At 37.3% G+C, this 14,266-nt stretch overlaps 1 protein-coding gene across 1 annotated transcript in view; it reads right to left on the reverse strand.

Annotated features, from left to right (window-relative positions):
- The window catches only part of LOC149246636 (uncharacterized), a 65,278-nt gene extending 51,219 nt beyond the window's left edge, over positions 1-14,059 (reverse strand). The window contains exons 1-4 of the mRNA XM_089457983.1: positions 13,583-14,059; positions 13,227-13,415; positions 12,294-12,416; positions 12,051-12,194 (exon numbers count right to left, since the gene is read on the reverse strand). Coding sequence (XP_089314109.1) covers positions 12,051-12,194; positions 12,294-12,416; positions 13,227-13,415; positions 13,583-13,672 — 546 coding nt within the window. The 5' untranslated portion in view covers positions 13,673-14,059. The remainder of the gene's footprint in view (positions 1-12,050; positions 12,195-12,293; positions 12,417-13,226; positions 13,416-13,582) is intronic.
- Between the last annotated feature and the right edge of the window lie 207 nt (positions 14,060-14,266).

Raw genomic sequence — 14,266 nt, forward strand, 5'->3', positions numbered from 1 at the left:
TTATTAAGAATAAAAGAAAAAAGCGGAAAGGATTTGGTAAATCTGATGGCCATATACAACACAAAGTTGAGATGGGTCAAATTCCTAAGATATTCAGAATTGGCCAGGGCACATCAAAAAAGCAGCCCATGGATCTACTTGAAAGTCAGCAGGTTCTCAACATGAACTTCATTGAGGGCATCTAATGCCATGGGGCAACTTTTGTATTGTATTTCTAACTCTACTCTTTATTATTATTGTTGTTAAAGTAGTTTCATTCCATGAATAAAATTGCAATTCTTAGAATAAATTTCCATCTCTTCATTTTTGTGCTCGATTTCATATGATGATATTTTAAATGGATACTTTTGATATACGTCTTTTGTTGGTGGAAGCAGATTTCAGGTTCTTGCATACTATCACTTCCTATTTACTATGCATCCACATGTGGAGCCAAATGTTAACCACTGGAGTGGCACCTAAAGATTTTTGGTACATGCCCAAGCATGTACCAAAGGTTGCTTGTATCATCAGAGATCATCATATTACCAGAGTTTTTCAACTCTACTTCTTCTTCTTATCATTTTTTGTTGTACTCAATTCCACAATCCCTGCAGGGACAATGCAAAAAGTGATGCCACTATGAGGAGTCGAGTCATGTAACAGGTCTGGGTAGCCTAGGACCTTGTCATCAAGTGAGTATTACTTTGGGAGGTTTTATTTCACTTGGTTAATTATCATATCTTTACGGGGACTTAATAATTAATTGAGTTTTTTACTCCAAGCATACCTCCAGAGTCGAAGTATGGCTTGATGGTGAAATCTTGGGTGAGTCCTAGTGTCTAGAGTCATTTTATATTAATACTAGATCACACAAAAAAATCCTTGGAAATTGATTAGGTATAGGGAATCATTTTTTAATTTTTAAAATTTCCCGCGTGGCGGAAATTGGAATAAAATTTGTATATGAAATGTAATAAGTGATGTCTAGAGAAGTTGTATGGGGTATGAGTAATAAAAATTACACCTCTCACCTTCAAATTTCTACAATGACACACTTTGAAGGGTTAAAAATGTGTTCTAGACCCTCAAAACGAACTTTTTCCTAAGTTTATTGGGAAATCAATTAAATGGAGATAAATAAATTGCTCCATGTGACAAAATGACATGGAAATGACTTGGAAATTATCTCAAGTCAAAGGAATGAGTCAAAGGACAAGTTGGAGGATGATTTGGCACCTTGCATCATAAATACATGGCCCACTCAAGGAAATCGAATTTCTTGACATAAATGCAGCAACTTTTGACTGAGAAATTCGAATTTGTGGAGTTAATGCACATTTGGGAGGATTTGGGAGAATATTTGGCAGATATTTTTATGGGAAATTGTCTCCACATTGGTTCCCACCCATATACACTTGTCATTTCATCATGGAATTCGATTTTGCTTGAGGGATTCTTGATGCCACTTGGGAAATTCGAATTTGCATGAAGGTGCTTTGGGATTATCACCCATTTGCTTTGGGATTGTCACCGTTTGCCTTGGGATTGGTTCTCAAGCTTATATATAATAAGAATTTTGTGCTCTCACTTATGTATCCATTGTTTACTAGCTAGCTTGCAGAAGCGCTGCTACTTTGTACACTTTTCAAGAATATCAATAAAAAGACTTTGGGGGTCCATTCATGGGTGTTCTTCTTTTGGAGCATGGTGCATTGTGAGTTATTGGTATAATTTTTCTATGCTTTGAATTATTTCATTTTCCATATATTCTTGTAAACTTGCTAGTGCAAAGCTATCTTGTATTAGCATTTGATTTGAAAGTAGGCTCTAGAGTTTGAAAGTTCTAGTTTATTTTCAAATAAATTTCTAAAAGTTTCAATTCATTGTTTATTTATCTAAATCTATATGGACTAATGTTTGATTTGAGTATTGTAGAAGAATTTTTGTTGGATCAAGCATGAGGGGAAGTCTTTGGGAGACCAACCCACTCTTGGAGCACCTTCAAAGGAACTCTCATTAGTTATTTGGATTCACTTAATTTATCTTACGAAAAGTGTTTTGCAAGGATTCGTTTGGGCATAGCTTGTATACAAGCAATTATTTAAAAAAATTAAATCTTTGAAATAGTGCTTCATTGATTCATATTAGCTATTTGAGAGTTTTTCTTAACTAAACCAAGTGATGGGGTTCACTCCCATCACTTGATTTGGTTTCTTGTATATTATTTGTATTTTATTTAATTATTTTCATATTCTCTCTATAATAATCTGTTTATTGATAATGCAGCCCATAAGTAGAGCATTGGTGATAAGAGCATCAAGGAAGGATCACGTAAACTCTAACACTTTTCCTTGTAGGACCTCTCAACTCTTTCCAAGGTTGATTTTTTTGGGAGGTCGTGGGCATTTGAGGAGGATTGGCTCCTTTTTTTGTGCAACATTTCATTCACCTTTGGAGGCCAAGCCTTGGGGCATCAAGAGACACTTAGCTTCTTCAATCTTGAGAGTTTTTCTCATTGTACTTCATTTTCTAAATTTGACTTTCAAGAAGGAGATCTAGAGCTTGAATAACTTCATGCATTGTAAAGATCTCTCTTGAAGTTTTACTCGAAACCTCTAGGAAGGTTCTTGATCTTGTAACATTTAATAAAAACTTAGTTTTTCTTGTGGGAACTTGGGTTTTCACCCAAGCATCATTTTCTCCTCTTGCGGAGGAACATGTGGGTGCTTTGATTTTGAGCTAGTTTTCTTAGTTTTTCATCTTGCATGCCTTAAAATTAACACATCACTTTCACAATTTAATTTTTTGAATTTGCTTTTGTTACTTATTTTCATGCTTTGCCATTTCAAGTTTAGCTTTCAAGCACAATTCTAAATCTTACTTTTGGAAGCAATTTATTTTCTGCAAGGCATCTCATTTCAAGTAACAAAGTAGATTTAGCTACTCTAACAATTTGCTCCATGTTGGCCTCACAATAGGCTCATTATTTACATGCTCATTTAGTTTATTTGCTCATTTTTGCAAGCATATGAATATTAAGTTTCACTGCTTTAGTTGGTTATTGGTTTATCATTTGTCAAAGCAATTATTTGGAGTAACTTACGATCTTATATGAAGTTTATGTATTTTGCATTATCTTGAGCAATTATCCAAGTTATCTTTATTTGGGCATATTTCCATTTACTTGAAGCAAAGCATTTAGTAATCTTACTTAATTCATGTGCAAGCTCATTTCTTTTTCCAATTGAGTTTACATTTTGAAATTTATTTTGAGCACTATTTCTATTATATTGAAAGCATTGCAAATATCTATTTGGAAAACTTACTTGCATATCATATTAGAAATTTTAGTATAGTTGCATCTTAACTTGATTTACCTAAAAGTATAAGCTTGGTTGAAAGACATTTTTAAGGCTCCCTTTATTCCATCAACTTGAGGGACATAGACCCTCTTATATGGTTAACACGGTGGCCTTGCAGTTGTCAGAGCCATAGTCTTTGCAACGCCAGAGGCATCAGGTGTGTTGGGTAATCCAAGGAAGATATTGTTAATATAGACGTTGTTGTCTTTCTCTTGGACCCCTTTCTACAACTTACATAAGAGACTTGTTTCAAAACAATCGAAAGAAAGGTCACATCTAAACTAGGCATTTAGATTTAAGTTAACCAAGATAATTGCATCAAACTTTAGTTTAGGTGCATTTCATGCTAATTCATTTTACTAGTTTACTTGCAAATCATTTCATGTACTTGTCATTGATGCAAATGTCTTAAATTGATTATCTCATTTAGGCAAGTATCGTCTTGTTCACTTTTGCAATTAAAGTTTAATTTATTTCCTTGCAAGGTATTCTATATTACTTCCTTACATGCTTTGGATTATGAATGATCATATATTTTAAAAGTATTTCTTGAAAGCATATTTTATATCTTGCATCGGTATCATACCTTGCTAGCATCATTTGTTTGATTGACAAGTTTGTTTGTCTTTCAATTTGAAACGCTTAATTTTATTTTGAGCAAGTATTATTTATTCTTAAAGCAATATTTGAAGTCACTGGTTTTATATATGCTTATCATTATCTCAAGTGTTGATGGTTATTGAAGTTCATTTTATTTCATATTGCTCACATTATATTTGCTCATAATCTTAAAAGTAATCCATTTCACTCTAACATCTCCTTGAAACCTTCTGACTTTGTTTTCCTTTAGGGACCACCCCTCTTAATTGACCTAGGAGAGAGCTTAAATGAAGAGAGTTGGGAATAGGTGATAGTCACATCTCTTTAATTTGCCACCAACCACACCTTATGGGGTTAAGGGCTTTTCTCACTAACTTAGATGTGTTTGACAGGCGGTAACAAGGCCATTGTACAAGTTGTTGGGGCATGTTGACCAAGGTGAATGCAATAGTGCAGTCGTTCTTGAAATTGACAAGTCAACCTCTTGTCTAGTGGACAAGACCATATTGTGGCATTGAAGGATGGGACACAATCGAAATAAAGGACTTTGAGCTTGTAGAGTAAAGGTATGATCAAAGGTTTACCTAGTAACTCTCTAAAAGTTGACTTTTGTAAACAATGTATTTATGGGAAGCATAATTGTGTTAAATTCCCATCTAGTGCTACTAAGGGTAAGGGGGATCCTGAAGGTAGTTCATAGTGATGTATTTGGGTGAGTACAGTGTTGAAAAGTGTAACTAGGTTCGGTCTTCATAATGGCATGTTATTGTGATTTTTGTAAATGATGAAAATAAGAAAATAAAATTATTATTGTAATGCTTGTTTCATGGGTTTCATGAGTAAGAGAGTTTATTTTGTAGATAAGCTCCCATTGAGAGCTTTAGGATTTGTCATAAAAGTCATAAAGTCAATGTCATGTATGAAGAATGTATATGAGTCAATAAGATCACCAAATAGCTCTCCAACGACAAGCACAAGTCCTCCTCTTCCATGTCGGCTTCAAGATGGAGTTACAACACTCATGTTGGCTCACCTTTTGAGACACAACCCTTCGATAAAGACAAGTCGGCTTATATTCATGGGAGACCACTATAAATAGGCACCTCGGCCTATTCCTCACACACAAAAATTCAGACATCCTTCTCTGAGTTTTTCGGATGACTATGATGGAAGATAAGTTCAGATTATCTCTTATTTGCATAACCATTTTAGTGAAGGCTAGAATTCAGTGAAGACTACAATTTAGTGAGAGGTAAGGGAATTCGGATCCCTCTGAGATTCAGGTCACAGTGACAACGAAGAAGTGTCAAGTTAGGATGTCAAGTTCAGATAGAAAAGGAAAGGAGAGAAAGGAAGAAAGGAAGGGGCAGTAAGGGTTGATCTCAGTCAACAGAAGTTCGGATCTCTTTCTGAGTTTCGGATGGATACATTACAGTGACAAGAAGAGAAGCAAGTTCGAATCACAATGTCAAGGGCTCATTACTATGACAAGAAAGAAGGTCTCGATGGCACCAAAAAGGGGCAGTGACTTTGGTTCAGAATTCGGTGTTACTACTAAAGGAGAAAGTTTGGTTTCCTTGACAAACACAGTGATCACAATTGGGTGTCATCACATATGGTGCGAAATCTGAAGTAGAAGGAACCGAGAAAGAGTAAACGAGAAGATGGAAGAGGACTTGTGTCTTGGTCTTGGTCTTGGAGAGGCTACTAGGTCAAGGGTCTTGGTCTTGGAGGAGAGGCTACTAGGTCAAGGGTCTTGGTCTTGGTATTCATCAACTGGAATCTCTATAAGAAGAATTTGTGCGGGTTTTCCTCTCAAAGAGTGAGAGGTTTTGGGCCTAGCTCATAGCCTACATGTTCTGTCTCTTGTCTATTTATGTTCATGCATTGGTTATTGTTTGATGAAAAAGAACACTAATAATCTAAGAAGAAGAAGATCTTAATCTAAAGAAGTAAAAAGCATTCACAAGCAGTCACTACTAGAAGAGAAATCACCTAACGTTAATGCCCTAGATTTCTCAACAACCCGTACAATCACTAGGTGTATCTCTATATTATGTTTCCTTTATTAATGATACCTCCAGAATGACACAGTGGTATTTCCTAAGGAATCAATATGAGGTTTTCAGAAAATTTCAAGAGTTCAAATCTATTGTGGAAAAACATATAGATAAGAAGATAAAGGTGTTGAGAAATGACAACAAAGGTGAATTTTATGGTATAGTACACCAACAATAGGACGTTGATGGACAAGGGAAGGAGCATGCTTAGTGGTGCACGATTGGCACAAGATTTGTGGGCAAAGGCAGTGAACACTATGTGTTACCTCGTAAATAGGTCTTCTTCATTAGTGTTGGTCAACAAGACTCCACATGAAATATGCCTTGGTAAAAGGTCATCCCTCACACATCTTAGGATCTTTGGCGGCATCAATCATTGAAGGTCACAAATATTGGATAAGGCATCCAACTATCTTTGAAGGCACTCTAGGGTGGATGCCAAGAGGACCACATCATCAACGAAAAAGAGGATGGAGATCAAGAAATGGTGAAAAAGACAGCCATCCACAAGGTGTACATGCTCCTACGAAAAGGATTCCAACACATTGATATACATCTCGAACAATGTGGGTAAGAAAGGACACCCCTACATTACCCCAATGGTGCTCCTAATAAAATACGACAATCCATGCATTGTGTGGAGGCAACCAAGAATAGGATCAAAGAGACATATAATAGAAGTGAGCAGTCTCCAAAGTGTCGATGTCTCTAAGTCTTTGGAACAAGGCTTCCCTCAACACTGAGTCAAATGCCTTTCAAAAGTTGACAAGGCAGCAGATTACTTTTGAAGAGCAGTGTTTTGCCCGCTCAATGATGGCACAAAGGGTGAGGATATCGTCAATGGTCCGGTACCAAGGTCAAAAGCCAACCTGACCCTTGGCCTGAAAGGAGTCTCTCATCAAGTATCTCTAATAATATTCGAAGAAGACATCAGCATGCAACTTGGAGAACGTGTGACCTGCCACGATCGTGTGATAGTTATCCCAATCAGCTCTAGGCCTTGATTTATGGATTGGGTGGATTGTATGGAGAAGTCCCAAATCAGGAAATACCACCCAAGATGATACAAAAGAGATTGTTTGGCCAAAATCCCAAGTTGCATAAAGATTGACAGAACACATAAAGTAAATGATCCCGGAGTTCAAAAATGACCTAGCCAAAACATAGTAGACAATGAATAAGGTCCATACTGAGTTGCATGTATCTTCATAGGTAATGGTTCAGTCTAAATATAAGAAGTCAGCATACCTAGGATAAGGTATGATGTCTATTACAGAACTGTTCCATGGGCATGCAAGTGTGTGAGGCAATAAATGATGATCAGAGCTCACTCCATATTTTTGTATATTATATAATATGATAGAAACAAACCTTTCTCCTGAAAAAAAAAAAAAAAAAAAAAAAAAAAAAGTGAATTAGAAAAATATCCTAAGCAAGTAGCCAATTGTTCTCGCTATAGCAAGCAAGGGGAAATTTCGACATAATCCTGGCAACTAACAAAATTTGGCATTAGTCAAAGACACAAACATGGTATCCAAATCAATATCAAGGATAAAATACATGACTGTATCATGTAAAAAGATTCCAGACATAAGTATGATGGTTTTATGTGCTCCACAAGTTCACATGATCCCTCCAATAATACTTAAGAGAAGGAAGTGTTGAAAAGTGTAACTAGGTTCAGTCTTCATAATGACATGTAATTGTGACTTCTGTAAATGATGTAAAGAAAAAAATAAAATTATTATTGTAAGGCTTGCTTCATGGGTTTCATGAGCAAGAGATTTTATTTGTTAGTGGCTCCCATTGAAAGCCTTAGGATTTATCATTAGAGTCAAAGAGTCAATGTCATGTATGAAGAGCTCTTCTTGAGCATATGTCAAATATATATGTCTATAAAGCCCTCCAATGACAAGCACAAGTCTCTCTCTTGAAGTCAGCCTCCAAACGAAGTGAAGATCAAGTCAGCTTACCTATTTAAGAGACACATCGGTTCACATGGCTCATGTCAGCTTATTTATGAAGACCAACCACTATAAATAGGGTGAAGACACTTCGCATAAAACACAAGTTCAGAAGTTTGGATTCTTCTGTAGTTTCGGTGGGCAGTTACAGTGAAGAATTCGGATGTCTAATCACAGTGCAAAATTCGGATGGGTAAGGACAACGAGGAGATCTAGGGACAGAACCTCGTATATCTCTGTGGTTCTGACATATATCACTGAGATTTCGTGTAAATCGTAGCAGAAAGAAATTCAGATCACCTCTATCCTACTCGGTGAAGGCAACAGTTTGAAGGCTACAATTTTGTGATAAAGGGAATTTGGATCCCTCTTGGGTAGAGATCACAGTGATAGCGAGGAAGAGATTGGTCTTTGTATAAGACCACAGTTCAGTGTCTTGGAAGGAGTCACAGTTCCGTATCATGAAGATCATTAAGAACCTACAGTTCAATATTATGCCACAGTGATTTGGTATATCTCACAGCAAAGAAGCATTCAGGAAGAGGATCACTAGTATGTGACTAGCCCTTCGTAATATTGTGTTGAAGAAGGTCTCAGTACTATCTCAGACATAAGGATTCGGTTCTACTGCTGGAGGAAGAGGAGTATTACAGTGACCTCAGTTTGATATAACTACATGACAACAGTGATCTCATATGATGAAAGATTTGAAGTAGAAGGAACCGAGAAAGGATGAACGAGAAGATGGAAGAGGACTTGTGTCTTGGTCTTGGAGAGGCTACTAGGTCAAGGGTCTTGGTCTTGGTATTCGTCAATTGGAATCTCTATAAGAAGAATTCATGCGGGTTTTCCTCTCAAAGAGTAAGAGGTTTTGGCCTTGGATCATAGCCTACACGCTGTGTCTCTTGTCTATTTATGTTCATGCATTGGTTAATGTTTGATGAAAAAGAACACTAATAATCTAACAAGAAGAAGACCCTAATCTACAGAAGTAAAAAGCATTCACAAGCAGTCACTAATAGAAGAGAAATCACCTAATAGTAATGCTCTAGATTTCTCAACAAGAAGTGGTGGATGCAACTTTGTAAGTATGAGATTATTATCATTGTTGCATTTTGTTTGCCTGCTATGGTGATTACAACCACCGAATATACCCCTATGGACACAAAAGACGTTATCATGATATAGGGTGCTGATCAAACTCACATGGGAGTCACCAGAACTATAACAAGATAACTTATTACAACATCCAAGTTATATCAAACACCAATAGCATTGCCCACGCATCCTCAAGATGGTACTGCAGGTATGGCAAGCCTCATTGCCTTGATAAATTTCAATATGGTTGTTTTGGCATTGCTAGTACCTTGCTTGTAAGCTGCACTTGGAGTTTGCAGCCATGGAATTCTGCTGTCCGCAACTCATGGTAGGCCAGGAGAAAATAGTTTCACTTAAAGCTAGGAAGATAGTGCAAATATGATTTTTTGAAATGTGAGAAAAGAACTAACTAGCTCTTGATGATGATGATGATGATGATGATGATGATGGTTAACGTCCACTGAGACCAAATTGGTCTATCGGACCTATAATTTTCTTAGTTTTTAATTGTCTGGCTCCTCGTCTTTCTTGGCGAGATTGGTGCTGTTACCTGTAGCTTTCTTTTTTTTCTCTACGGTATTCCAACTTCCTTTATCTTGCATCTCCTTCATCTCTTCTGGTTCTCGGGACATTGGTGTCTTAGCTTCGCGATCTATTGTGTTCGTCCTTTTGAAGATAGTCGGAGAAAAGGTTTGGTCTAGGAGCTCTGATTTGCTGTTAAATGAAGATTTATTTTGTGAGGTATTCGAATCCTCATAACTGTTGATGCTTGGGGGGTCGTCGAGTTCACTTTTCACTTGGAATTCACTTTAAGAACAGCAGAATTCCCTTCTGTTTCTTGTTTTTCTCCCATGTGCCCAAAAGAAGCCAAATCATGATGCATGTTATACTTACCATGCATAAAATAAATGAGGCTTGTACAACCTCAATATCCCTTTATTCTCTAGCATATCTAGCATACATTTGATGGATACAATGTAGCAATGAGGAACATGGCATTGACATTCTTATGCAAATGTCCAACTTAGGATATTGGCAACCAACAAATTTCAATCTCTATATATCTTTGTAAGTTGCAGAATATTCCTCTGTTATTCTCCAAATTTTACTTTTCTCCTATGTTTATCATATTCCAACCTCCTTCATGGTTTATGTTTTACTATGTTGTAAAGCTCTCCCTATCAGAAAATATTTGCAGTGGATTTCCACCACAAGTCACGCATTTCTATGACTCCCCTCTCCAAATTGCCAATGTGTATGTAGGAAGCTTCATTGTACCGACTGGAAACCTTTCCTTGATACAGAGAGATCCAAGCACTGTACAGGTGTGCAACCATACTATGATGTAAAGTTTTGTAGATGTTCTATGCTAAGAGCAATTTCACTTTTCTCACAGCAATCATACAAGTAGATAAGCAAAATGCAGATAGAACATATAAGCAGATCTTACAGAAGACAAATCAGAAACAAGAAAAATGTATGTGTTTGTTTCGGCGGTCAACAGGATGCTTCAACCAGCAAAGTCTCCTTTGGTCAGCCAGCCCAGCATGTGTCACAACAACCCTCCAACCAGTAGATGAGTCAACCCAAGTCAGTTCTACAAAAGTCAACGCTGTCCTGAAAAGTCAACGCAGGGGCAGCAAGCTAAAAGTCAACGCAGCAGCAAAACGGTCAACCCTTTGACCTCGATTTTTGTGCCAAGTAGTATGGCCTTCAAAAATCGAACCTCCCACAAGTTTTCAGCTTGTTTGGACCAAGTGTTGACCAAAGTCAACGCTGGTCAAACTTCTCCGAAACCCTAGCAGCAGAAAAATCCTCTTCGTCCTTCCCACGTGTGGCTGAAATTCGTCCTCCAGGTAGCTCGTACTTTTTAGGATGAGAGAGGAAGATGTGAGTTGTGTTGTGATCAAATTCTCTCCAACTTTTCCTATATATATATATCCATCAATGAGGGTGTGTGACACATCTGTTGGGCATGTGAGCCTACATTACAAAACTGGCTGACCTTTGCACATATAATTTATTAAGAATAATAAATTCAAAATATAAGTTCTGCTCATCGGATTAAGACTATTTTTATATGGATTTTACACCTCTCAGAAAGAGGAATCCAACAAAAATATTAGCCTCTTAATCTGAGCATCAGAACATGGAGTTTGGACCTAGTTGTCCAAATTTAACATATGAACTGTCATAATCCCTTCCCTCCAAAGGCAAGAAGGTCCAGACAGAACAAAAGGTAACCATTCAATTCAAAATAAGCAACTTACATTATCCATGCCCATTATCTTCCTATATTACGGTTGGACGCTTTAACCCCACTAATATATCACTTTGTTGGAAGTCCATTGCGCATGCTTTGTTATGGGGGAGAGCTCTGTAGTCCAATGAATATAATAATAAACCCACAAAGACGATCACAGTTTGATAAATTGAGAATAGTAAATCTGGGCAAATGACAAGGTGGTCAATGACTACGGAGAATGGTACACAAGCTCAAGGAAACTACTGCAGGTGCAAGTAGCCCTTTCGTAAGAATGTGATTGCCATCTTCCCCATCCCCTTATTAACTAACAACTCTTTGCAAAAGGTTTCAGACAATTAGTCTACGTCATGAGGCTTATTAATATGGTGGGGAAACAAATGACAGATATTGTACATGGTCCGTATACACTGGATGCATGAGAGTGCCAGCTCAAACACTAAAATGTTCTAAAAATTTTACGACACTTACTGATACTCTTTAATATGTCGATTTACTCACAATTTTAGACATGTTTCGTTTTCCAACTTTGCACGGAAACTCAAATCCAAGCTCAGTGACATAGGTTGCAACCTGATAATGACTGAACATATATTTTCCATCACTTATGAGGAAATATTCTAGGCACCATCCATTGCAAGGAAATTATATTCTATTAGAACTTGCATTTAATTAGATGTGGGAACACCTTACAAATCATATGATGAGTTTAGTTACTTACTGTATGATTGTGCCTGTCCTGTTCAACAAAAACTCTGACTGATATGGTTCCTGACCACCAAAGAAATCTCCAGATTGCAGCCTGCTCGACCTCGACCAGTTGCCGGTGTCCCTCATCTTCTAAGATCTTCCTATATTTCACTTCCTGTACATTTATGCCATCAATCAACATCATGATCAAATTCAAACAGTGCCATTTAAAAATTACAAAACATGGAGATATTTACTCTCAGAGCACTAATACCTTGATGTTCTTGAATACATTCTTGTTATCTGGATCAATAACAATGTCAAACACTGCATCTGGAGGTAATCCAACTTCTGCAGTGGCATCCAAGTGGCAGAGGGAGCCTTTTGGGACAGTAACCTGTTTCACCCACATAACAATTCATTGTAAAATAAGGGAAAATTATCCCCTTAATTGAAAGTTGTTCAACAATCAGACTTAGGACTTCAGTGTTTAGCTACGATAGGGGCTTTCAGATATAATATTGACTCTCTTGACATTGGTACAAAAGTGGATATGCTGGCCCTCCTAAGGAGGGCTAAGCAGCATATCCATGCCTTGGTCCATTGATTTATTTATGGGTCTTTGATATATCCTCTTTTTTGGTGCACTGAGAAGTTTTGGCCCTCCTAAGGAGGGCTAAGCAGCATATCCATGCCTTGGTCCATTGATTTATTTATGGGTCTTTGATATATCCTCTTTTTTGGTGCACTGAGAAGAAGATGATCATTAATATGAAATGAAATTCCAATATAGGGATATGTCACTGTAACAATAATGTTACATTGTAATTGTTACATTGTAATAGACATTAGATATATAACAATCGTGAACTGAAGACAGCCCATAAAACATGATATTAGAACGTCTCGCAATGTTAATACTGATTTGAGGGAGAATGTTATCGCATCAATCCAGAGACTTGCGTCCCAACAACAGCTTCTCAATTGGCAAAGCTTTTGGCGTCAATACAACCTCATAAACTACATCCTTTAAAAAAAAAACTACACCCTTCTCACAGTTATTATGTATTAATGAAAAATAAAATACCTTTACATTTAAAAGAATAGTCCCACCTTCACATTTAGAAAACCAACCGAATTAATCGTCCCTTCAAATTGGGATGATAAAAACCTCTAATTGAAAAGGTGGGTGTTGCCGAATACCTACCTCTATTTTAGGAGCTGGCTCAACCCATTGATTGTTTTCCCTCCATGCCTGGAGCTGTTTTTCCAATTTTACCCTGAAATCTAAAGGCTCTGGTTCGCTTGCCTCCGTGGATGTCGCGGTGCTTTTTGTTCCAGGGCGTCCTAACTTGTGTAGTGTACTGGACACGGACTTGATATGGGTGTGCCCCTCCTAATACCAGACAAACAAGCTACGATCCACAATGAGAACATGGGTACCTAATAAACATTCAATTTAAGATCCCTATCTCAGAATAAACGATTAAAATCAACAATCCAATCCATCTACGAGATTTTATAATTATAACACAAACCCAAAAGGGAAAAAGACTGACTGACCTGCATAAATTTTTGCAGGGTGTTCTTCATCCATGGAGGCAATCCTGGAACTGATATGCTTGCTTGTGGTCTACTCCTTGGATTATCCATATCCCAAATATTCCTTCGGCAATAATTGAAAGGGATCGAGAGAACGCCCAGAGATCATCAAACTATTTATGCTTCCAGTTTCCAGATCTTGATCATACTGCACTTTATTCGTTCATAGCCTTGACGGTAAAGGAATTTCACTTCCAGCCACGTTTTAAAGACGCCCGTGAAAAGTTTTCGAACAGTAGAAGTCAGGTACACGTTGCCTTTTCTAAATATATCGCTGCGAAAACATGTTTTTCCCCATTATATTTGTGTAATACCCGACGCCTGTTTCTGGGTCGAGGGTCCACAGCTGGATACTCTTTCCTTTCAACGGCTTTGTTGAATCTTTGCATTTGACCAGTATCTGTAAGGGCCGACCACCCAGAGCGTGAAAATTAAAAAATTCTAGTACACGGCTTTTCAAATTACATAGTGGGGCATATCATTTCACATTTATAGTAAGATAAATGTGAAGCCGTCTTATCCGTCATTAATTCAATATTTATTTAATATATAAATAATAAGAAAGACTCTTGGTGGGATGAAGTAATTATATGTTTTAAGGGGGAGGTTATCACTAAAATTTAAAATTGTGAAATTGTGTCTCTA

This window comes from Pinus tabuliformis, chromosome 7 (genome assembly GCF_031772625.1).
Source record: "Pinus tabuliformis cultivar Carrire ecotype Pingquan chromosome 7, CPIR1, whole genome shotgun sequence".
NCBI lineage: Eukaryota > Viridiplantae > Streptophyta > Pinopsida > Pinales > Pinaceae > Pinus > Pinus tabuliformis.